We start from the raw sequence: 24557 nt of genomic DNA on the forward strand, positions 1-24557 counted from the left end.
GAACTCCAGCTGTGTGAGGCAACCCACCACGTTTCTGTGACAGCTGCTGTGTCAGAGTTCTCGTGCTGCATCCTGGCGTCAAGCTCCCCCTGGTTGTTGCTCACACTGCGTGCATTGGTACAGATGCACTTGAGATGAGCTCATGAATCCTTTTTGTGAGTGTGGGCCCCAGTCCCTACCAGACCCTTCTCAGGTGCTTCCACGGTTCCTAAACATCTATCCCTTCTTTCAAATGAACTGTCAGAGGAAGAGCCCTCACCAGTCCACCATCCTTCAAGCCCTGACATGCTTCCCTTGAGCTTGTTCCTAACAGGCCCAGTTATCTCCCTGCCCCCCCTCATATCTAGTTTAAAGCCCTGTCAATAAGCCCTGCTAACTCCTGCCCCAGAATCCTTTCACCCCTCTAGGACAGCTGCATCACACCTGTCCCAACTGCTGCCAGCAGATCAGGTGCCTTATAAACCTCACCGTGATCAAAGAACCCAGAATTCTGACAGTGGCACCAGTCTCTGAGCCACCTGTTAATCAGATGTGTTTTCCATTCTCTTTCAGTGGTTTTCCCTTCCACCTGAGGGAGTATGAACCATCTAGTTCTCTTGACTTGGGAAGGTCCCGGGAAATTCTGTGTATTTCTACACGATAATGATTTTATCCACCGTTTTCATATGATATTTGTTTCTGGGCTTCACCTTCAGCAGGACAACACTAAATGCCTCAGCACTGTACTCGGTGCCACTGCTTCTCTGACACCAGCTGGCCAATGTCTATAGGGTGAAACTTTGGTTCAGGCCCTCACATAGAAATAAGCTGGTTTCTCCTGTGTGGTACCAGGATATATGTGAACACTGAATGGGGGAAACTGGTTCCCCAAAGGGTAACACAAGTCTCCAGGGAGATAGGGACTGGCAGAAAGGCTCTGGGCGAAGAAGGGGAACCAAGGAGAAAAGGAAACCAGCACTGGGCATGGTTTCCTCTGACGAGCACACTGGTGACCTGGAAACCTGCTAGAGTCTGAATTGAGGCCTGTTCCTTCCTGACTGTGTAAAAGAATAACAAGGAGCCTCAAAATCTGTGATCATATTCAACCCCCCTGGGATGGTTTTGTATGGTACAAGTACTGTAAAATCTAGCTGTAATAAACCAGCTTAAATTTGCTGTCACATCTCACTGGAAATGTTTAGGGTGAGGGGAGGCTGGTAACTGCAGTCCAGGATGATGGGCAAGAAGGGGCTGGAGTAAGGTGAGGTAAGATCTGCAGGAATGGTGGCTCTGGCTCCTTGTCCTTGGACTATATCACTTACTGTTACCAATATTACTGTTGCAGGGGTAAGGTTACCCTTCAGTTCTTTGTAATCCTTTGGGCTCATCAGAAGGTGTTATCTGTTACTTACCCTCTGTAGTAGGTCCCGTCTGTGGTTGAAGTCCAACACTCCTTTGCCTTTCATTTCTGTGGCACCTTTTTATGCCTCTGGGTCCCGCCATGCACTGCAGAGTTAAATTGATTTGTATGCTCCAGGCAATTTACCCTTGATTAAAGAAGGCAGGTCTCTGCAGTGACAGAGTTGTGGACTATGTAGAAAATGTGTGCCCTCTCTGGAAGGAAACAAGATACCTGGTTACCTGGATCATGGAGGATGCTGAGGTACTCAATGACTTTTTTTCCCTCAGTCTTCACTGGCAAGTGCTCCAGCCACACCATCAAAGATGCAGAAGGCAAAGGCAGGGACTAGAAGAATAAAGAACCACCCACCATAGGAGATAGGTTCAAGACCATCTAAAGGACCTGGTGAGGTGCATCCCCAGGTCCTGAGGGAAGTAGCAGATGATATGACTGTCCATCATATTTAAGAAGTTGTGGCAGTCCAGAAGCTCCCCCTGTTTGGAAAAGGGGACATATAACCTCAATTTTTAAAAACAGAAAAAAGAAAGTCCCAGGGAACTGCAGGCCAGTCAGTCTCACATCTGTAATTGTTTGGGATCTGGTTACCTGAGACAGTTTGGTTTCAGAGCTTCACCTTCCTTCTGTCTTACTGTCTGCTATTTCTCTTCCTGAGAGAGATCGAGATGCCAGCATCTGGTTATGGGATGCTCCATCACACACAGCAGCACAGCACCATGTGGTGCCATTGGGGTGACTGAATAACCTCGTCAGTCCTCCTTGATGAGTGTATTTTGAAACTGGTACAATACTTTTAAATAGGACTCTGGGTTCATGGCCCCTATGCTGTTGATAGTAATGCTGTTTGTCACTGTTTTCATGTCACCACTGTCCTCAAAGTGCTGAGGCTGCTCCAGGAGCCCCAAGAGTAACATCAGGAAGGAGGAAAGCAGGGTGCTTAGTCCAACAGTGCAGGACAGCTAGAAAGGGGTCACTATGCTGCAGGAATTATTATTATTTTAAATGTTATTTAGACTACAAAAAAAGAGAAAAAAATATTTTTCTTGCCTTTTTATGCCTGGAAGACTTTCTGTTCTGTCACCTTATTGCCCCACCCATGGGAGAGTGTTAACTCTCTCCTCACAGTTCCCCATGCACCTTCCTCCCCAGCCTGGCAGCAGGGGAACCTGTGCTCTACCACCTGGTACTTCCCTCCTGCGCTGGGTTGCCCGGAGCAGCACTAGCAGGAAGCCAGCCTGCTAGCAGGGAGCCTTGCATGGTGCAAAGCTTAAGAAGTGGAAATAATTATCAACTTAGCAAGCCTGGTGTCCAGAATTCACATTACATTGCTTCAGACCTTGATTTCTGGACATGTGTTAGAGTTTTGCAGGTCTGGCCAGAATGGCTTGAATGCTTCTTGTGTGTTCTTGGTAGCAGCATGAAAAGTCTTTGACTTTCCATGATTGTCCTGTACATGTAGAGGCCTCTTCTGTTTCTATTTTGTCTATCTATGTCCAATATATTTCCATGTAGAGAAGTAGTATGCATTTCTTCCATGTATGCCCCTAAGAGCATGTTGCGGTGCAAAGAAAAATGTAAATGTGTCTCTCCACTGGACCATCTAACCATTTGACTTTGAATATCTTTGAAGAGCTACTCTGTTACCAAAAATCATTTGGCTGTGTGAGGTAGGACTTACTGATACTGTGGGCAGTACCAGAGCTGTGCACCTCGCTACAGAAAAATGAGTGATCCTTTTCTTTGTGTGTGACTTCACATTAAATCTAGAGCACCAGAACTTACAGGTGAAGAAAATGGTATTGCATGGAAGATGGTCTGTTCTGGAAGGCTTCTTAGGTTCCGGGGAGAACGAATGGTTGGGGGGGGATACAACTCAAGGGAGCTCTCTGGGGAGTGTGGCTCTGCCAGCTCCATGATTTTTGAGACTGTTTCTGGTCAGAGGATAGTGATAACACAGGGTTTGAGGTAATGCTGGGGGTTAGGACTCATTGACGGAGACGCAGTGGGAATTGTCCTGACCCGGGCCAGGGTTCCGTTCCTAAATGCCCAGATCTTCTGACAGTGTAAAGTCCAAGCTGACTGATACTTGTCACTGTTTGCAGAGCTCTGATGGGCAGCAGGAAACTCTCCTGAACATCCCTCAGCACAGCTGTGGTGGGTGCAGAGCATGTGAGGGCCTGTTGGGACGGGACACACTCCCTGGCAGGCTGACGGGGTCATGGGTGCTCTTCACTGTCCTCCTTTTCATGAAGACCATGGGAAAAAAAACAAACAACTGGCTGAGGTCAGGTCCTGCCTTGTCAGAGCTGAAACAGCCCGTCTCTGCTGGCAAGTTGATGCGTCATGACAACACCACAGACAAGTCTTGCTGGGATGATTAGCATATTCCCCGTTTCCATGCCAAATACGCATCGTCTCCTGGGGTGATTATTAAGCTGCTGAGGAGCCTGTCACTCGGAATCACCTGGTAATAAATCCCGATCTGATGAGTCTCGGCCGGAGAGCCGCAATCCCCCTGCAGCCCGGTGGCGATCCCCTTGCACCCCGATGGGCACAGCTGCTCCTTACAGCAAAGACTTCTTCTGGCGTCTCACTGGTTTATCTCCCATGTCATGATATTTGGTATCGCTGTCTAGAGAAGTCTCAGTGTGGCAGAAAGGGCTTCCTAACCAACTTCTGGCCTTTTTGGTGAGGAGGATCTGAAAGATTTGGCTGAAATACGACCTGAGGACTCAACAGCCAGAAGGATAAAACTTGCTTTGATGTGGCAAAGGGCAAGGGATGATTTTATATATATATATATTTTTTTGTTTGTTTGTTTGTTTGTTTGTTTTTTTTGTTTTTAACATTGGCACCACATCCATCACAGCTGCAGTGACCCATGGACATGCATCCTTTGTGCATCCCAGGCACATGCACTGTGGCATCTCCTGGAAGCTCAGTCTCACACACAGAGAATCCCCATCGCTCTTTGGGGATGCCCCTGGTTGTGTTCATGGAAGAGCCTGGTGGCTCTGCTGAGAGGAATGAGGAGGGTTGGGTTTGTAAAGTGAGAAGAGGGGACATGTTCAGGTGTTAATAAACTCATTAGAGATTTGTGAAGGGTGGATTTTCTTCCTCTGAGGTAGCCTTACACATGCTTGCATCAAGAATACAACAACTTTTGTGGCTTGCAATGCCTTTAGAGTGACTGAATGATTTTTTTTTTTATTTTTAAGGTCAGTTTAGGATCTGATGGGTTTCACCTTTCTGTCTTCCAGTCATCTGAATTTACACTGGGTTTTTTCCTGAAGTAAATAAAATGGTAATTTGGCAGCTGCAATGACAAATGTGAAACCCAAATGATTTGAGCCATGGGCCAGTGAGCTCAGAGGGACTGCTTTACATTATTTTTAATAAATTTTATATTTTATTATAAATAATTAGATGCTAGGAATAAAAGCTGTCTATTTAATTCATACCATTGAAAACCCTGTGTGCTGTTAATAGGCTTATTTATAGGCAGCACCTCTTTGAAATATAATTATTTTATGCATTTTAATAGAGTTCATGGTAAACATACTGTAATAAGCAGACAGCAACTAATATTTCCTGCAGGCAGAATGCACCTAATTAAAATTAATTGATTAAAACCCAAAATTATTAGCACTAAAAATTCTGAACTCTTTTTTCCTTGTTGACAAAGCACCTATGGTGTGGTGTTGGGATGCAAGGAACTGCACGTCTGGGCTGGTGTCTGTGTGCATGCTCTTTGCTGCTGAGATCAGGATCACCAGCCCAGCCAGGCTGCACTGGGGATGTTGTTTGGGGTATAACGATGAATATAACAAATATAAACTGCTTTGGGAGATTAGGGGTAACAAAGGGTGTGTTCTACTGGGGCTGCTGAGTAGGGGCTTATCCAGAAATTCAACTGCAAGTTGATATAATAACTACATTTAGAGTGATTCATCCCTCTTCCATCACGATAGCCAGGATGCTGGGGGTGAGCTTAGTTCCTCAGAGTCAAGATGGTGTTTACTGACTGTCTCTGCTCCCCACAGGGCCTTCTGTTCTCTACCCCTGAATGTCTGAAGCAACCCCAAGACCTACTGAAACTCTACCTTCATGAGTCTAACCGGGTGTACCGGGATAAGATGGTTGAAGAAAAGGATTATAGTACCTTTGATAAAATCCAGCTGGAGATGGTGAAGAAATTCTATGATGTAAGTGTTGATGTTGGTAACTCTGATAATAACATGTGTGCCAACAGGACAAAAGTTCCTTGAGAAAGCAAAGTTTGACACAAGGTCTGCCCATCTCTCCCTTGCCTGGAGGTCAATGCTCTTGATGGGAGCCCAGGAGCAAAATCTCAGTCATCCATATTCTGAGCTGCCGCTGTTGCAACATGGGTAAATGATGCAGTCCATAAGGGCATCAGGAAGAGAAGATTTGGGCTCTGTGAATTAATTAAATTCCTTTATTTAAGTGCTTTGAGTCTCATGTGGCAAAAGCAGGAGAAGGGTCAGATCCCTGGTCAGGATGGGAGCAAAGTGAAATGCAGGCACAAATCCCTATTGCTTTCCCTTTTTCCAATATATTTTTCAAATGAAAGATCTAGACCTGCTTTCCTTCAGGTCTGGCGTCACCCAGCAATGCTGCTATATGAATCACACCAGTATGACTGAAGTGATAAATAGTGCAGACAGCACATTTTCCTGCAGCTATCATTGTCCGTGCAACAGCCTGATGCCATTTCTATCGCTGAGGGGCTTTTCTTGTGGCCACATTCTCTTACAATAATGAGTTGAGGTTTTGTGATTTGCAAAAAGTTGTCAGAGCAAAAAAAGTCAGTATTGAGTCTTTTTCCTTTCCCCCTCTTTCCTCCTTGTCCCTCTACCATCTTTTGCACCATTCAGGTGCAACTATATGGGCATAAAAAAGCATTTGCTGGAACACTGTACCTTATTTGGAAAAATGACACAGAGCTGCAGTGTTTTTTTCCTATACTTGTTATATTCTTTTTTTTTCTTTGATAGGACATTGAGGAAACTTTAGAGCAGACCAAGCAAATTAATGTTTACTGCCATTTTGCTAAAGGCATTGGTGAACCCATCTATAGGCCAGTTCCAACCTGGGAGGAGTTGAACCAGATCCTTGTGGATGCCTTGGACAACTACAATGAAGTCAATGCTGCCATGAACTTGGTACTATTTGAGGATGCCATGTGCCATGTGTAAGGGGATTTTTTTGATTTATGGTCTCATCATCTCAAGCAGATTGCTTCCATGTGGTTTTCTGAAGGATGTAGGTATCCCGTAATTAGAGCTGATGGAGCTGAAGGTGTGCAGAAGCTTCATCTGTCCGTGGGGTGTGTCCAGCACAAATGCTGCACTGCTTCTCGAGCTGCTGTTTGGAGGGCACTTTTGAAACTGTGAGGATGCCTGGGGCTGTCAGATGGAGTGACTACAAGCTGGTGGTTATTTTTAAGTCTGATTGCTGTTACAATATCTTTGGTCCTTGATGTTCTGCATATGCCACGAACATTTATTGTATGTGTCAATGTTCAAGTGATTTATTGTCTTCACTTGACAACCAGCTACAGAACTAGTTATACTGGGATTTCCCTAAATGCTTTCACAACTGGTTTAGAGCTCTGTTTACAGAGGTTCTAAGTAGGATTTTCAAATGTATATAAAGTGAGAGTATGTGCATTAAGCCTACTAGTTTAAATGGATTGAGGCATTTAAACTGCTTTGATCCTTTGAAAATCCTGCTTGTATTTAGATGCCTGGAGATCCAGATGGATTCCCTTTGGAAACAGGACATGTGGGACTATATGAAAATAGCAAGCCTCCAGTTGATAATTATGAAGCTGTTTACATGTCTGTGGTATAGATAGTGAGGCATACTTCCATCTTTCAAATATGATTTAAATGCTTGTTGGGGATCCCAGCAGAGAGTCTCATTTCTGGAGGCTGAAATGCAGAGCTGGCCTTAGATCACTTCAGAAGATGGACCTGCCCTGTAAATCAGAGTTGTAACTGATTTTGTATGAAAGCATTGTATCAAGAAGTGCAGGTTTGATACTCCAAGCTAGAAAGAAGCTGCTGTCCTGCTCCATACCACTGTGGGTGATTTCAGTTATTGGACCTTGTAACTTAATGCTATTACTCTCATGTAAATTAAAACCATACATACAGTGCTGCTCCTTTTAACGAGTTGTCTAACCATTTCTGTTCTGAGAGCTCAACAAACTGTGACTTTTCCAGTTTTGTGTGCTGGTTATGCTGTGGCACATCTTCCCTTATAACATGGGCATTTAGTCCTTTGTACTAAAGAGTTGTATGCAGCCTGATGTCCATAGGTGTTTCTGCTTCCACTGCTTGCAGAAAGGTGACAGTAATACTAAACTTGTGCTCCTTTTGCACTTTACATAAATTGGGATTTGTGACAAACCCTGGCGCTACCCCTCCAGTTAATATTGTGAGTAACCAGAAAATGAGGTTTGAGTATTCAGCATGATTTTCATTCGTTGCATTTGGAAATTGTGTTTTGCTGAAATACTCAACTTATTCAATCTCAAACAGTTTATGAATGTCAGCTTGAATTTACTGAAACTTTTCAGTTGGGAAAAAAAAATAAAGAAAAAAAAAGGAAAAGTTACGGACTTAATTTATGTAAGTAAGTGGGAGATACCTGTCAGTCACATCCAAATCCAGAGCCCATTGTGCACGTTCACAAAGCAAACAGCCCTGGGGACCACATCAAGGGCAGAGACCACCTGTCATCTCCAGGGAGAGCTTGCCTGGAGAATTGAAAGCAGGAACACTAAAGCTCTCCACACAAACTGGATTGCTTTTCTCCATATAATTGGTGGGAGTCTGTGCATAGATCATAAAATACTTGAGTTCTAATAAAGCAGTATGGTATTTCCCGCAGTCTTAGTAGAAAAAAATAATTAAATTAGTCTAGGAAAATACTCAGTTAAGTGAGCTGAATAAAGGCAATGCTGTGAAGAGGGGAATGGTGTTTGCATTTAAGACACGGGACAGTGATGTTTGCACAGGTAGGATCCTCTAACAACCCTCACTTGGGGTTTTAACACGTGGGGATGTCAGCAGTTGCTTAAAGAGAATAAATTGGAGGCAGACAGAGTTCACCATGCAACTGTCAGACAGGATAAGTGAACAGACCTGGAAAACAATAACAAGTTCATTTAAGAGTGAGAAAATCTCACTTATGAGTAGTGATGGTTTGGATAAATAAGAAACATGGACTGTGTTTCCCGGACAGATTTTATGCTCTTCTAGACATGAATATGCTTTAAAGGATCGCAGGAGTCTTCACCTGAACATGAACCCCAAATGCTTTGTGAAGAGAAACCTTTACCAGGAAAGTGCATCAGAGCCTTCAATTTTGTTCTCAGTTTTTGCATGTCAAAGTAATGTGTTTTTTCCCTTGTCCTCCCTGCAAAAATGACCAGGCATTCACCTCAAAATAGTTCTGTCCAGAAGGACTTTGCAGGTGGAAAAAAAATTGGACCCAATCTGAATTGCCACTGAAATATTTTTTTCATCAGCCATGTCCTTTGTATAAGTCTCAGCAGAGATGGGGATTGATTGCTGACATGTCTCTTAGAATGACTTTTTCCATCCCATTCAGAATACAATTACTTAGTGGATAAAATATGTATTGAAAGGCACAGAGCAGAGAAAAAGCAAAATACCCTTATTAATGAGAGATTTTGTATGCTTCAATTTAGCTGCCGCATCAACCGTATCCTGGAGTCTCCGAGAGGAAACGCTCTCCTGGTTGGCGTGGGTGGAAGTGGCAAGCAGAGCCTGACCAGACTGGCAGCCTTCCTTAGCTCTCTGGAGGTTTACCAGATTACTTTGAGGAAAGGGTATGGGATCCCTGACCTGAAGGTAGGTGACTTTTAAGGCTGAGGTGGAGGGGAAGGAAATAAAAAGCAGAACTTGCCCTGAAAATTTTGCCTTGTTGGATATTGAGTGACACTGTTGTGAAGATACTAAAAAACTCCAGACATGATATGGGACTGTGGAGAGGAGCAACACTTCTGGAAATACCTTTTCTCTGCACGGGGGTGCTGAAAGACCTGATGTCCTCTGCCAGACCTCTGAGCTGGCCAGGCCTGAGAGCATTCCGGCCCAAGGCTTAGTGTCAGCACTGAACTGTGCTAATGAACCCTAATTATTTCTAATGGTAATTAGCTCATCTGTGAGGTACCTCTTGTGAAGTGATTTGGAGGTGGAAAAGGTGTAGGAGAGAGCTCCCAGATCATATCCGGCTCTTTCTCTGGTGTTTTGTATAAGGGTACACTGAGTAGATAGTAGATGGTTCACTGTAGAAAACGTGCCTGTGCTTTTGTTTATGCTCAAGCTAGTGAGCTTAGGAGTTGTAAATTAACATTTTAAAACATCACTGAAATGGTTTAAAAGTACTTTAGCTGGTGGCAAAATGATTCTCATGAAAAATGTAAAAATCATCCCCACTAATTCATTCATTCTGTGCTGCCTGGAAGACGTGATGGCCAATGAACCCCGAGTTCCTTCCCCATCAGTGACACAACCTGGTGACCTGTGGTTGTGTACAAGTTGTTTTCATCACATCACACAAGCCTGTCCCACCATCCCTTGGGTATTTTCTGCTCTCCTCTGTGTTTTTCAGTCCCACTCGTGGAGTTTTCTAGCTCCTACCTGCCTATTGAGAAAGCTTGCACTTCCATCTAGGAATTTAGCTCAATACCAGCATTAATAAACTTGTTTTCAAAGCATGTCTTTGCTTCTCTGTCTGTGGAGGTGGAAGTTACTTTGGTATTCCCTTCACTTTGTGTTAATTTTCAAAGAATTTATGAAATGTGGAGTAATTTTTTTCTCAGATATGGAAGAGCAAGGTGGTGACAGATTACTCAGTCTGCCATTGGCCCTTCCCACTGTTATAATGAATCTAATCCAAATTTCCAAAGATGAAAGTAACAATTATTTATTTTTTTTTTGCAAGAAGTGTTTGCTAAATTTCTAAGAGAGTTTCTGAAACGTTGGCCAGTGCATTCCTTCAGGTGCCCCGCATGTCTTGTATCTTACTTGTAGGAGCAGGAAGGAAAGGATGGAGTTTGAGCTGGATGATGGTGTTTTTCCCATCTCATGAACAGCTTGGATTTCAAAAAGATGGTGTCCTTCATTAGGAGGACATTGTTCCCTTTGAAATAAAGCAGCTTTTCCATGTGAGCAGTCTCTCTGTCAGTGTCACTGCAGTGAGTGGGAGACTGAAGGGTGAGTCCCTGCTCAGACTCTGGAAGAGAAGGAAGAAATACACAACTGAAAATTCCATGTTTGCACAAGGATTCTTCCTCTCTTCCTCACAAGGCAAAAAAAATGTGTTCCAGCATCTCAGAAAAAAATAATTATATCATGTATACTTGTGAAACCAGAGAAATCTACAGCATGGGGATACCAAGGACCAACATTTGCAGTTACTACTGTCTGCCAGTCCCCGTGTTGCTTTATCTTCCCTGTGTATGTGACTTATTGTACCCACAGCCTAGGGCAGAGTGAGCCTTTATGAACTCCCCAACCAGGTTGTCTCCACAACCAGGGATTACACTGATGTCTTCAGCCACAACACTGACCTCTAAGTGTTTCAGCCACAGGCATTTACCTTTGTCTAGCGGTGCTGGCCAGAGTTTTCTTCTCATTTATGTGTTATACAGACCTGGGCATAATGTCAAGTTTTACTTGGTAATGTCTTACAATGATGATAGCAACAGACTCCCCCATATAACCTGGAAGGCTCAGCTGTGAAGAGGGAGAATGGCCAAAGAGCAGTTTCATGCTAATGAATTGAAATTGCTTTGTTCTTGTTTAATGAGAAGATTCTGAAATATCCTGCTTGTAGCTGTGGTACCTAGCCCATGCTTTGCAGATGTAAGTGCAACACCTAAGCCCACTTGCTTTTCAACCTCCAGGCAGACCTGGCAAACCAGTACCTGAAAGCGGGTGTGAAGAACATCGGCACCGTGTTCCTGATGACTGATGCACAAGTGGCAGATGAGCAGTTCTTGGTGCTGGTGAATGACTTCTTAGCATCAGGTACATCTCCCATTGCTTGGGTTTCTCCTCTTCCTCTTTTCAGTGTAGTTTTGCTCATGGTACCATCTGTAGTTCTAGAATATGCAGAAGAGAACTATATGAAGTAAGCTAGAAGATACGTGGGTTAACCTCTAGAGTAAAAGCAGCGCTAAGGTCTCCTTGGTGAGGATGCACTCCATCATCTGGTAGATATATTTTTTTTCTCTGATCTCTTGTACCAAATTTTTCCATACTTCATGGTATACTGCATATGGTTGTTAAGCGACATGTCAGTTGTGATATTGCAGCTGAGGACAAAGAAATGTATCAACAGATAAGGAGTTTGACCTATGGATCCTGTGCATCCACATTCTAGTTGCCTAAGAAAATAAGGCTGTTCCTGACTGGTATCTGCGAGTTGGTGGATGATGCAAAGCCACAAGATAACTGTGTCTGTGTGCATCAGCTAGTTGCTTATCCCATTCCAGTCCTTTTCCTCTTTGTTTTTCCAGATGCGTTTTTGAGTTGTTGCTTGCCAAATCAATTACAGAATAGTCAGTCTACATGCCAGTGCTCTGTTTCCCTGCAGAACATGGCACAAGCATGTGTGGATGAGCACTCCCTGTGCTGGGAGCACTGCAGCTACAGAGCACATGGGAGTGTGCAGCTGTGTCACCGTGACCGCACTAGGTAACCCAGAGTGGGCGTGTTCCCCAGATCCCTGATAATCATTACTACTAACCACATAGCACTTGTTGCCTTATTTATGAGTCTACTCTTAGTGGGAAGATACCAGCTGGTTCAGGTGACCTCCATGGATGGTGAGGGGTGGGAGTTGACAGCACAGTGGAGTGATAGTTTGTGAGTAACTCCAGAGTTGACATATGTGGCTATAAATTGGCCTGATGGTTTCAGCAGCGAACAAACCCTGCCTGTGATGAATTTGTAACCAGGAGTAAGGACAGGGGTTGTTGTGGAGGGCAGTGAATAGCTCCCACCACTTGTGTGTGGTGCAGATGACACAAACACCTCGTGACTCAAGGTGAGTCAAGGGGACAAGCAGAGCAGCCTGGCTTTGGGATATCCAGGTCACCTTACGGTTAGGTGTTGTGTTTTCCTGTGGATGCCAAGCAGGGAAGTGGGGACAGATTAGAGGTTCTCACTCAGGATCCGGGGAGGCAGTGTAGAATCACAGCCGGACTGAGGACGGAACGGTGCAGGGTCTGTGGCTTCGCATGACATGAGCTAGTGCTACCCAGCAGGTGCTGACTGGTGGGTCTGGCTGCCCTCTGCTACCTGTGTGCTTTTCTTACTTGTTTCACTTCTTGTCATCATCTAGGAAGCTAGAATAAAATATATATATTTTAGTCTTTCTTACAAATAAGCAGATTTCTGATTAGTGTGTTTTCCTAAGTGATTAGTGCTCGTATTGACAGTATCTCACTCAATAATGATAATTCCAATCAAAGCAGAAGCCAGAAAGGAAGTGAATAGGTGATAAATTAAGGAACCACAAAAAAACCCTTTTGGTTGGGTACACTTTTGGCAATCATTTGCATAACTATTAACTTAAGTTTTTAAAAGATTTCTGACTGTTAAAATATTTTGGTGATCTGGGAGTTCTTTGTCCACTGCTGGAAATGGCATTGAACAGCTGCAGAAATCGTACATGTAACTAATCGTTTGCAAAACTAAAATGATTTCTTTATCATGTGTAGCATATTAGGTACTTGATTTTTTTTGTTTTGTTTTGTAATCTAATTAGCACTGTAGGTCTGGGAAAAAAAAAAAAAAGGACTTTCTGTACTTTGACTCTATTCTGAGTTTGTTAACTTTGTGCTTTTATAAGAAAGTTTGCTCTCACAAGTGTTTATTTTTTAACAGAATGACCTTCTGTGCCACTTTTCTGCTGCTGGAGCCTGTGAGCACCTGGTGTAATGGTTTTTCTTGAGGAAGGGGCTTCTCTGAGCCCCTGAAGAGGGAGGCAGCCACCTCACTTTGCTCTAAGACTGCAACCAAATCCAGACCAGTAAACCAAAATGTGCCTTCTTTGCTTAGGTGAAATTCCTGATCTCTTCCCTGATGATGAAGTTGAAAACATCATCAACAGTGTGAGGAATGAAGTCAAAGGCCGGGGGCTGGTGGACTCCAGGGAGACGTGCTGGAAGTTTTTTATAGAGCGTGTTCAACAACAGCTGAAGGTGAGAAAGACTGGAGGAGTTTGGGTCCTCACCATCAGCCTTGGTGAAGGGGTACTGGGTGGAGATTCTTTGTGTTACCTTATAGGGAGGTCAGACTGCAGACTGAAAGGCTTTTCTGCCTGTTTATGATATGAACTTTGATTCTCTCACCAAGCAGTACTAAAGCGTGGGAAATGCTGTCTATTGTCACAACTTCTTGGGCTTTAGAAAGCGCTATGGGAGTTGAAAATTTTCTCTTTCAAGAGCTAAGCAGGATCAGCCTTTCCATTTTCAGAGCTATGCAAAGGAGATTAACTGTGCATCAGGACTAGGTCTTGCTGCTTGGAGAGGTTGCACAGGAGATCAGTCTTCATGCTGTTGATAATCTATAGCCAAAAGAATTAAAAGACCATTATCTTAAAACCAGAGTTCTGGAACACAACATGCTTACAGGATTTCTTCCACTGCAGCCCGTATTCCAGCATAGAATGGCCTTATAAAGATGTGCTAAGATCCCCAAACTGTTTCAGGACTTCCCAGATATGCCCAGCACATGGAAAAAGTACAGTGCAGGAAGGAGTTAAGACACTTCCAGAAGGTATTTACCCATTTGCAGGACTGCTTATTGCTGTGGTCCCAGCAGGGAGGTGGGATGGGCAATGAGTGAAGGCCTGATCTTTGCTTAATAAAAGCATATCCTCCTTCTTAATCACTGCTTGGTTTGTGTTGGTGGGATGAGTTCACTAAGGTAGGGTGGCCTGTTCCCATTTTGATGTAGGCAGGTACACGTTTAGGATGGAGAACAGCTAGAGAGTTGAATTCACGAGAAAATTTGGGGACCATGACACACTGTAGCTGCCCAAGGAGATGGGATCCTGTCCTCCTCTCTCTCTCTCTCTCTCTCTCCTAGTGTAGAGGGGAATTTCTGATGAGTGCCGATGCTGTTTTGTAGCTCTTTTAGCACCTTGGTTTTCTTCTGTCTGGTGTCTCTAGATATATTACCATTAGCTATTGAGGTACACCTGAAGGGCAGCATGGATGTGATTTACTCGAGGCTGATCTCTTTTCCTTGTCTGCCCTTCTCCTTAACAGTGTGGTAGAACAGATGGATGAGGTCAGCCAGGAAGTGCTGTTTATTCTCCCCAGCGTTTTGTGACAGCATCATGTGCTGTGCAGAAAGCTGATAAAGCAGTTGCTTGTCCAGGGCATGCTGGACCTCTGGGAGCAGGACAGGAGTGGGGCTTGGCCCAGTGGAGCATGAGCACCAGCACACCCTCTGCCTCGGAGTCTTGAGAGAGAGTAGTGTAGGTGCAGAAGAGGGGTTTTGTACATGGATAGCTTTTTGAATCTTGTCTGGTCCTGAGAGCACAACATAGAGCTGCCCAGGGCTTATGCTTGAAGGTGTAGGAAGGATTTCTATGTGTCTATACCATGTCAGAGGAGCAGAAACTCTGAATTCAGCTGCCTCTTCTGAAACGGAAATGAAAGTGGTTTTGTTACAGACTGGCTTTTGTGGCTTCTGAAAAACAGATCGTAGCTCATGGTGATGATGGTGACACCTTATAGAGATGTCTGAACTGACAGCAGCCTGCCCCATGGCACTTGCAAGTCTGTGCAGGTACCAGCCAGGGCTAATAAGTGGGAGAGGCGTGAAGCATTTAGTGAGATATGCTGCTTCCCAAACCAGCCCTTGCTCAGATATTGCTGCCTCACTGCATGGTGGCAACTTGTCCATGTCCTTCTTTGTGCCTGATTAGCAGAGCTCATAAATCCAGCTGCAGTGGGCTTGTGGGAAAAGGGCTATGATGAATGGGGGTGGCAGTTTCAGTCCTTGGGGTTTATTTTGCTGTTAAAGCTGATGGTGGGGCAGCGAAGAGGAGAGGTACTTTGCCTTGTTCTGAATTTACATCCTGGGCAAAGAGTTTCGTTCTGGAAAAGGAAGAGCTTGTGCCTTCCTGGGAGGAACTGAGCAGGCTGGCTGTGGGGGAAGGAGGCTGCCAGCTTGCAGGGAAAGGTGGGTGGACAAAGGAAGGGTGCTGAAGACTGGAGGAAGGAGAAACGGTGCAGGGCTGGGAGGACAGGGGAGTGACATCTCCTTGACCAGGCCCCAGAGTAATACGAAGAGAGATTTCCCAGAGAGCCATGAACACTGCACGATTTGCTGCAACTCAGAAACTTTTAGCAGCTGTTGGACTGAAATAAAAGCCTGAAAAGCAAAGGACCTGCTGTGCAAAACTGCAACGAACAGGGAAAATGCATTCACAAATGGTTTTATTTCCATAATGCTTTGTTTTGACATTTCTCTATAAAAACTTTCTCATTCTAATAACAGCAGATTTTGAGTTTGAGCCACCTCAACCCTTTTCAGTGCTGGCTTTTGCGGAAACAGTCCAGGCAGGCTTGTGGTCCTGCCAGGAGAATTTAGATCCATTCACTTTAATTCCTCGTTGGACCACTTGTATCTGGATGCCAGTTCCCTGCTGGGCGAAGCTTTGTGTCACTTCTAAAGCAGGGAAGAGTGGTTATATCAAACCCTGGCTGCAGCCTTGAAAGTGTGGCAGGCTTCTGCTTTTGACCATAGCAATGCTTACCACCACTGCTTGTCTTTATTGCAGAGAAAAAATGTGTTTACTGCTAGAGTATGCCTTGTCCAGGCAAAGCTTTCTGCCCTGAAGTACAAGGGCTCAAGGACTGAGGCTGGTGTACCCTTAGCTTCTGGTGTGAGATCTTCCTTCAGAAGTGGCTGACGAGCCTGGGCTGGGCTGTGCAGCTGAAGCCCAGCACCTTCTCCTGGCCGTGTCTTCTCACCCTCTTCCTTGGCTCTGCAGGTCGCACTGTGTTTCTCTCCAGTCGGTAGCAAGCTGCGTGTCCGCAGCAGGAGGTTTCCCGCCATCATTAGCTGCACGGCCATAGACTGGTTCCAGGAGTGGCCGCGGGAGGCCCTCGAGTCTGTCAGCCTTCGCTTTCTGCGAGAAACAGAGACTGTGGAGGTGAGCACCTCACCTGTCGGCATCCTGGGTTTGAGCTCCTCTCAGGGGTGTGGGCTCTGGCCACCCCTGGCCACGCGGTGCTGGTGGCAGCCAGGTGTGACCTCGTCCCCCCCGGTCAGTGCCTCGCATAACGAGGACAGTATTACACAGAGGGTTTGCTCACTTTTATTGCCCTCCAACATGGACCCAGGACATCCGGGTGACTTCAGAGAGGATTTGCATAAAGCTTAATCAAACCATGCTTGAAATGCAGTCCAGGCTTTTCAGGGAGGGGCATGTTCCTTAGCAGAAGTGTGGCCATGGGCACCACACTCGTGTGCGTTTGTACACTCATGGCATTGCCAGTGAAATGACTGCTCTCCTAGCAAGGGACACAGCTTACAAATCAGTGCAGAAAATAACATAATGCTTATGATTATTGCAGGAAACATACACTTTTCCCTCCACATGCATGTCTAAGCATCAGTATTTCTGAAGGTCAAAAATATATCAAGCTCTCATTGATAACAACCTGCTACTAGACTAAAAGACATTCTATTTGTTTATCTTTTCTGAGCAGGATTTTGGAAGTATAAAGTTCACAATGTTTCTTTTTATGAGTGTGCACTTTCCCCATTTGTACAAGAAAAAAGCCCAAATTTATACTTAAAAGGCTGTTATTTTGTAGAACTGAATGCTAGAAAAATTGCTTGGAAAAAGATAAAGTATAAGATACAAAGATATAAAAGAAGGTATAAAGTACACAAGCAGACAAAGTTATTTTAGAGATAACAAATGAAAAGGGATCAACTCAGATGTTACATCTTGGATTTTGCTTCAGCAGAATAGAAACTTAATTCCTTTATATATGGCACTGCTATATATAGTTGTTCTGTCTAAAATCTTTTCTTCTTGTCTTCTCATCTTACCTTTAGGATTCAGTGAAAGAGTCAATAAGCAAATTCATGGCCTATGTCCACACAAGTGTCAACAAGATATCCCGATTGTATCTGAGCAATGAGCGACGATATAACTATACCACTCCAAAGTCATTCCTTGAGCAAATCAAACTATATCAGAATTTGCTACTGAAAAAGGGCAAGGATTTAAAAGCAAAAATGGAGCGGCTGGAGAATGGCCTGGAGAAGCTCAACAGCACATCTGCACAGGTAAACAAACCCCTTGGGGTTCAAAGCTGATGGTTTTCCTTGTTTCTCTGTTAGAGACATCTCTGCACCCTGGTTCAAAGGAGAACTTTACAGGCTGAAACTGTGCAGGGTGTACAATTTGTGCTAGATCCTGGCTCTAGTTGCGCTTGAACTAGTTCCTGGAGGAGCAGCAGTTACGTTCTTACTGAAAAGGAGAGGGGAAGAGATGTTTGTCCAGTCACTGCTCTTTGGGTGGTGCTAATCCCAAATGAAAGTAAGTAAAATGAGATAGGGATCCAGGTGGCTATGTGCGTCTCCTAATGAAATTATATTTCAGCTGTGATGACAAAATAGCTTATAGAATACAGGAAGATCAGTGATTTTTGGAGTTGCATCCAGGAAAACTACAGTGACTTCATCAAGAATCCTCTCAAACTAAATAGAACATCCTTTTAAAATAAGACTGATGTTCATTTTTCTTTGCATTATGCTATCCATCTTTAAGGAATACTAATGCATGTCTGAAATGTAGATTAGCCACCCCAAAATCGCCCTGCTGAAGAGCAGCACTGGCACTCCTCTGTGGTAAAGACTAGATGTTGTTCTGAGAATTTCACAAACCTCTCAAACTGCCTTTCAGAGCTTTGCTGTCTACATCTGTTGCTAAACTCTCATTTTGCTCTATTTCATATTCTATTAACTCTTACAAATGTCCACTTCCAAGCTTCTACTGTGGTAATAGTCTTCTCCTGAAGCTGCTCCAAAGAAATGCAGGTGTCAGTGTGAATGAAGGACTAGCAGGTTCAACCTCTTCCATATATATGCTCTGGATAATGCTGATGTCATAAATCCTATCTGTCACACTCGATAGGATATGTGCCTTACTGGAGGGTGATGCATGGGCTCTATTAGTGCCTCTCGGCTCTGATAATCTACATTTCACTTCAAACAGTTGCTTTCTTCATGCTGCAGGACAGGTCTTTGAGAAGACAGGAGGGGAGTGGGAATGTTTCAAGTCCCCTCAGCAGCTTGCAGCTTCTCCTTTGTAAGGATGTGGCTGAGGCTGAACAGCCAGTAGTAGAGAGCACCCATCACAACCAGTGACATCTACCAGAGTAATAAGTACGTGTCCTCACTGTAAAGCAGACCTTACATCTACCTTAGCTATGGAGGAAAGTAAGTTTGCTGACCTGTGGGGTGCTGCTGTGTCTGATGATGCCCCAGTGGTGGACAAGATGGGTTAGGTCTATTTGTCATTGGGAGCGACTAATATGAAACTAACAAATCCCTGTAGTGTTGGTCAAACAGGGGAACCCTTCTGTATCCTTCAGGCATATCTTCATATGGGTGTTATGTTGGCAAGGGTTCTCTGACAAGCCACAAAACAGCTGCTGAGCAGTGATGGAGGACAGGGGAGGAGATTGGAGGCCACAGCATCTGTGGGTCTTGGAGGTTTTGATATTACAAGAAGGATAAAAGAACTCAAGGTTCATATCTAGTTGGAATAAGGTTGGGGTGAGAAGTGTCTGTTTATGAAGTTGATTAAGATGCAGAGCAGTGAGGACAAATATGTCAATTCTGAATCTAAAATTAGCATTGGGGGCCTAAAATTAAACACCTAAATTATCAGATGTGCGCAATAGTCAAAACTGATCTTGATTTGAAACCAGAGTGTGGATATTTAGCAGTATTGGAAATCATACCAGAACATTCAATCTTAAATATGAATTTAAAAATCTGAACTTTATATTCACTCATGCAAATGGTTGGTCTTGGTTCTGAGGAAGTGACAAGTCTTCTGTCCCACTTCGGAGTGCCATGTTCAGGTTGTGTTCATGGTGCTTGGAAGCGATACGCTGTGGGTTTTTTATTTTCAGAGCAAAGGAGGAGGATTATGATACCTGTGTATGACCTGGCTGTGCCTTAGAGCTGAGGACTAGTGCTTCCATCATCAGCATTCTCCAGATTCCTGCTGCTCAGATGCCCTGACAAGTTAGTTATGATTTTTATGTATTTCCATAGACTGTCAGTGTAGCCTCAGCATGAGGGCGCTGTCGTGCCCAATAATGCAGGGTACTTTTTGACTAAGTCATTCCTGTTTCAAAATAACCTCTCCCTTTCCTTTTACTCTTCTCCCCCCTACCTGCTCTTTTTTATCTTCTGATATTTGTACCTCTTGATACTGTTGAACAACTTTGCTTCTAAAGAAATGTTTTCCATTAGCTTACATGCCTCACCATCTTTCCCTGAAGAGAGTGACTGTCCTCAGTACTCAGAAAAGCAGAAGCCAGCTTCCAGTTATTAGGACGTAATAGACTTGGGAAGATGTGTGGGATGAGTCATTTGTTTTTCAGAGTGATGTTTGCTACAAAGAGGTCAATGCTCTGTTCAGAGCCTGTTACCGAGTAATTTTTAGGATGATTTTGGTTCATATTGCATCACTGGATTCCAGATTCAAGTCTTGTCTGCTCTATCAATTAATCGCTGACCTTTGTGATGTATTTTGTGTTCTTGAAGCAAGGCAGGGACAATCAGATAAAATGAGTCTTCGGGGAGCCTGCCCTCCAGGTTTCCTATTCTTTAATAATTCTTACACTGTCCTGGTGGTAGGCGCTTCTCCCTTCCCTGTTGGAGTCACAGTACATTACCCTTGAATCTCTCATTTGCTTTGCTCTTTCTGTTTCTACCTCGCTGTACTAATTGCTTATCAGATTGTCCTGGACTCAGGAAGCTGGTCTTTCACATTTCTTATCACCGTTTGGGACCAAATACTGACCCTTTTGTGGCTAGTAATGATATTCCATGTGTTAAAGCACACGCTGGCTCTGTCTGCTCACATCTTGATCTGGTTATTTTCCTAGTGTTGCGTATGGGAAGGAGGTTAACAGCATTCTCTCCTCTTTGGCATGACAGTCTGCTGTGATTTTTCCATGTCACCTCAGTCTCTCTTTATACTGTTATTCTCTTGTAGTTCTTGTTTTCTTCTGCTTACCAGCTACATGTTACCCAAAAGGCATCTTCAGCTTTCACCAGAGTTGGCAGACCCTGGAAAAGTCCGTGGTGTTTTTCTCACCATGGATGTGGTAATGACTCTTCTGTGGTGGGTCTGGAAGCACATGTCTGTGACTGCTCCACAGCACAGCAGGGTCCAATGTGCTGGCAAGAACCTGGCAGGACAGGTCACTGCAGCACCCTGAACTCCACCGACAGCTGTGAGAGGTCACATCTTTGAAGAGGTGTGAACCCCCAATCCTGTGCTCTGGTTTTGCACATAAAAGAGTCTCTTCCTGCCCCTCCATATGAAGCTGCTTCTTTCTATCTTTTTTAGCAACATCCTGTGAGCCTGGTGGCCCTGTTGTCCAATGCCAGTGTCCATGTGCCAGGTTCCCCTGCTGCATGAATGCGTTCCTCATGCCTTTTAGAGCCTTCCTGAGCACTTTCTAGGAGACGGATGGGTTTCTGGTATTCAACCTTCCCCTCGCATTGAGTGTTGCTCGTTTCCTTTGCACAGAGGTGGAGTGGGTTGACCTTGACTGGATGCCAGGTGTCCACTAAGCCATTCTATTACTCCCCTCCTCAGCAGGACAGAGCATGGAGAAAATAAGATGGAAAAGAACTCGTGTGTTGAGATAAGGACAGGGAGACCACTCACTAGTTTGCCAGTCACAGGCAAAACAGACAACTCAGGGAAATTAATTTAATTTATTGCCAATCAAATGAGAGTCGGGTAATGAGAAATAAAAAAAAATCTCAAAACACCTTCCCCCCACCCCTCCCTTCTTCCCCAGCTTAACTTCGTTTCTGATTTCTCTACCTCTTCTCCCTGAGTGTCACAAGGGGGGCAGGGAATGGAGGTTGCAGTCAGTTCATCACCCGTTGTCTCTGCTGCTCCTTCCTCCTCAGGGGGAGGACTTCTCACACACTTCCCCTGCTCCAGTGTGGGCTCCCTCCCACAGGAGATGGTCCTCCATTCACTTCTCCAATGTCAGTCCTTCCCACAGCTTGCAGCTCTTCCTGACCTGCTCCAGCATGGGTCTTTTCCACGTGTCCTTTCCACGGGGTGCAGTCCTTCAGGAAAAGACTGCTTCAGCATGGATCCCCTGTGGGGTCACAAGTTCTGCCAGCAAACCTGCTCCAGCATGGGCTTCTCTCTTCATGGGTCCACAGGTCCTGCCAGGAGCCTGCTCCTGCATGGGCTCTCCACAGGGTCGCAGCCTCCTTCGGGCATCCCCCTGCTCTGCTGTGGGGTCCTCCCCGGGCTGCAGGTGGAGATCTGCTCCCCCATTCCACTCCCTGGGTTCAGGCACAGCTGTCTCACCACAGGCTGCCCCACGGGCTCCAGGGGAACCTCTGCTCCAGGCCTGGAGCCCCTCCTGCCCTCCTTCTGCACTGACCTTGGGGCCTGCAGAGCTTTTTTCACATATTCTCACTCCTCTCTTCGGCCACAGTTGCACAGCAACTTTTTCCCTTTCTTAATCATATTATCCCAGAGGTGCTACCACTGTCACTGATGCTGGCCAGCGATGAGTCTGTCTGGCAGCTGGCTGGTGTTGGCTCTATTGGACCTTGTGGAAGCTTCTAGCAGCTTCTCACAGAAGCCACCCCTGCAGCTCCCTGTTACCAAAACCTTGTTATGCAAACCCAATCCATGAGGCCAGATCAATAGGACTTCCTGGCTTCAGTCTCCACAACGTCATCGCTTCTTATTTGTCTTCATCAGTCTTCATCCTCTCCATCTGAGCACCAGCTCCAAGGAACAGGCATTGTTTAATACTTTCCGTGCTGTTCTCCTTTTGCATCATGGTGTTTTGCATGTGATGTTATAGCATCATGGTGTTACCTGGGATATTGTTGGCAGCTCTGACCAGGAGTGCCAGGGACTCAAGAATGACCAAGGAAGAGCAACCTGGAAATATGCTCGAAGGATGGTGGATGGCTCTGCTGCTGATCTGAATGGTTTATAACACTGCTGGTTTTCATCGGGTGGACTAGGAGTATGGGAGGGTGTCAGTGTAAGGAGGGAGACTGGGTGTGACTGTTGGAAAAGCTCTGGGCTGTGAGAGGAGCTGTGCAGAGAAGGTTTTCTGCACACCCTGGGATAATACGTGTTAGTGGTGGTTGGGCTTGGCCACCTCAGGATTTTAGAAGTGTAGTTTAATGGCTGCAGATATAACAAGTATCTGGGTTTTCCAAAGAAACAGAAAATAGCTCTGTGTACAAGCTGCCGTCCTTTTTGGATGAAAGGTCATTTTGGTGTGAGAGAAGGGAAGTTTGATACCTTCTGTTACTGTGACACTTGTAGACTGAAGAGAACTTTCATGCCTTTATTTCTAATGTTGTTCTGCCAGGACTGGCTCCACAGGCCATTGATGGGAGCACACTGAAGGTTTCTGCTGTGCCCGTTGCCTTCTTGGAGGCGGTGGCATGAGGCCTGCCTCCTCACTGGTGTCTCATCAAGCATTGTTATGTCTGGGCATTAGGATGTGTGGGAAGGGAGGAGAAATGAAAGTGCAGACTGTTTTTGCTGTGGATGAAAGTATAGCATTAAGGGAACCTTGTTTGCTATGCTGAGGGAGTGAAACTGGAAGAATAAAGTTCGTAAATGTACATTCCCTGTGCCACCCCCAGGACATCACTAAAGACAGTGTTTCGTTATTTAGGCATTGCTTCTGTTTCTCCCTTTCCACTGCACAAACACTATTAAATTGTCTCTGCTGAACTGCGTTCGAGCTTTAGCCTCACTGGAGAAACATGTTTGTTTCCTTTCATGTTCTAAAATCCTGCTGTAGGTAAGGGGGGCTGGAGGTGACCATCTGTCCTCTGGACGTGGTATAGTCCTTTGGCAGAGGGTCCAGCAGAACCTCAGGGTCCACATCACAGCTCCAACTTGCATCATTTCCACTGGGAATGCAACATGGAACTTGTGCCCAGCTGGGCAGGAGCCTTCACAGTAAAATACACTCTGGGCTTCCAAATATTTCAGGCAAAGCCCTAACTGAATTTCTTGCTTTTTTGAAATCTTGACAATGTTATAACAAGTCATTTACCCTTTCATTATTGCATGTGCTTGGCTGAAAGCAGGTTTTTGTCAGGACATTTTGTGTTCTCACAGGCTGTGCTGGGGACTGAGTTTACATCTGCTCATTTTGTAATGCTGTTGAGTACTAGTGGGTTTTAATCCCTTGCTTGTTTTGTTGTGGTTGTGTACACCCCTAAATCTCCCATTCCTATATATATCCAACACATGATTACTGATTTTTGGGCAAGAAGGTCACAAGCCATATCTGCCATCAGCAAAACCTCCCACTTCAATTTCCTGCAATCCCCCAAGATGTGCAGCTGAACAAGAAGCTGCTGCTGAGTTTGTCGACTGAAGGGATTATGTGCTCCTGCAAGCCCTGAGTCGTTTGGATTTACAGTCACGTCTTTGTCATGGTGAAAACAGCATTGTAGTGCCAGACAGCAGGAGATGACAATGGGTGAAGAGCACAAAGAGACTCCTAAGGAACCACTCTCCAGTTGAAGCTGATGCTGAACGTCAATAGCTTCAGTTTATAAGATTGCATATTGTGCTCTCTCTTCTCGTATAAAAATGGAATATATCAACAAAAGTAAGTGTCTGACTTCCCTTCTAGTAAGTATTTTTATATAGGTACTAATGTACTCCAGGACTCTAAGCAATCCTTTATCAGCCTAATGGCAGAACAGTGAAAAAACTCTGTGGTCTCCACAGAGCCTGAGTAAAGTAATTGAAACAGGTGCTTTTAGAAAACAACTTTCTCTCTTCAAAT

At 44.8% G+C, this 24557-nt stretch overlaps 1 protein-coding gene across 1 annotated transcript in view; it reads left to right on the forward strand.

The window, feature by feature from the left end:
* Window positions 1-24557, forward strand: part of DNAH9 (dynein axonemal heavy chain 9) — a 206644-nt gene that overhangs the window by 74895 nt on the left and 107192 nt on the right. The window contains exons 42-48 of the mRNA XM_026861253.1: window positions 5443-5604; window positions 6418-6614; window positions 9144-9306; window positions 11367-11490; window positions 13528-13670; window positions 16478-16639; window positions 17554-17787. Of these exons, the coding sequence (XP_026717054.1) occupies window positions 5443-5604; window positions 6418-6614; window positions 9144-9306; window positions 11367-11490; window positions 13528-13670; window positions 16478-16639; window positions 17554-17787 (1185 nt within the window). The remainder of the gene's footprint in view (window positions 1-5442; window positions 5605-6417; window positions 6615-9143; window positions 9307-11366; window positions 11491-13527; window positions 13671-16477; window positions 16640-17553; window positions 17788-24557) is intronic.

The sequence above is a fragment of the Athene cunicularia genome (genome assembly GCF_003259725.1).
Source record: "Athene cunicularia isolate RWA chromosome 18 unlocalized genomic scaffold, athCun1 chr18_part1, whole genome shotgun sequence".
NCBI classification, from domain to species: domain Eukaryota; kingdom Metazoa; phylum Chordata; class Aves; order Strigiformes; family Strigidae; genus Athene; species Athene cunicularia.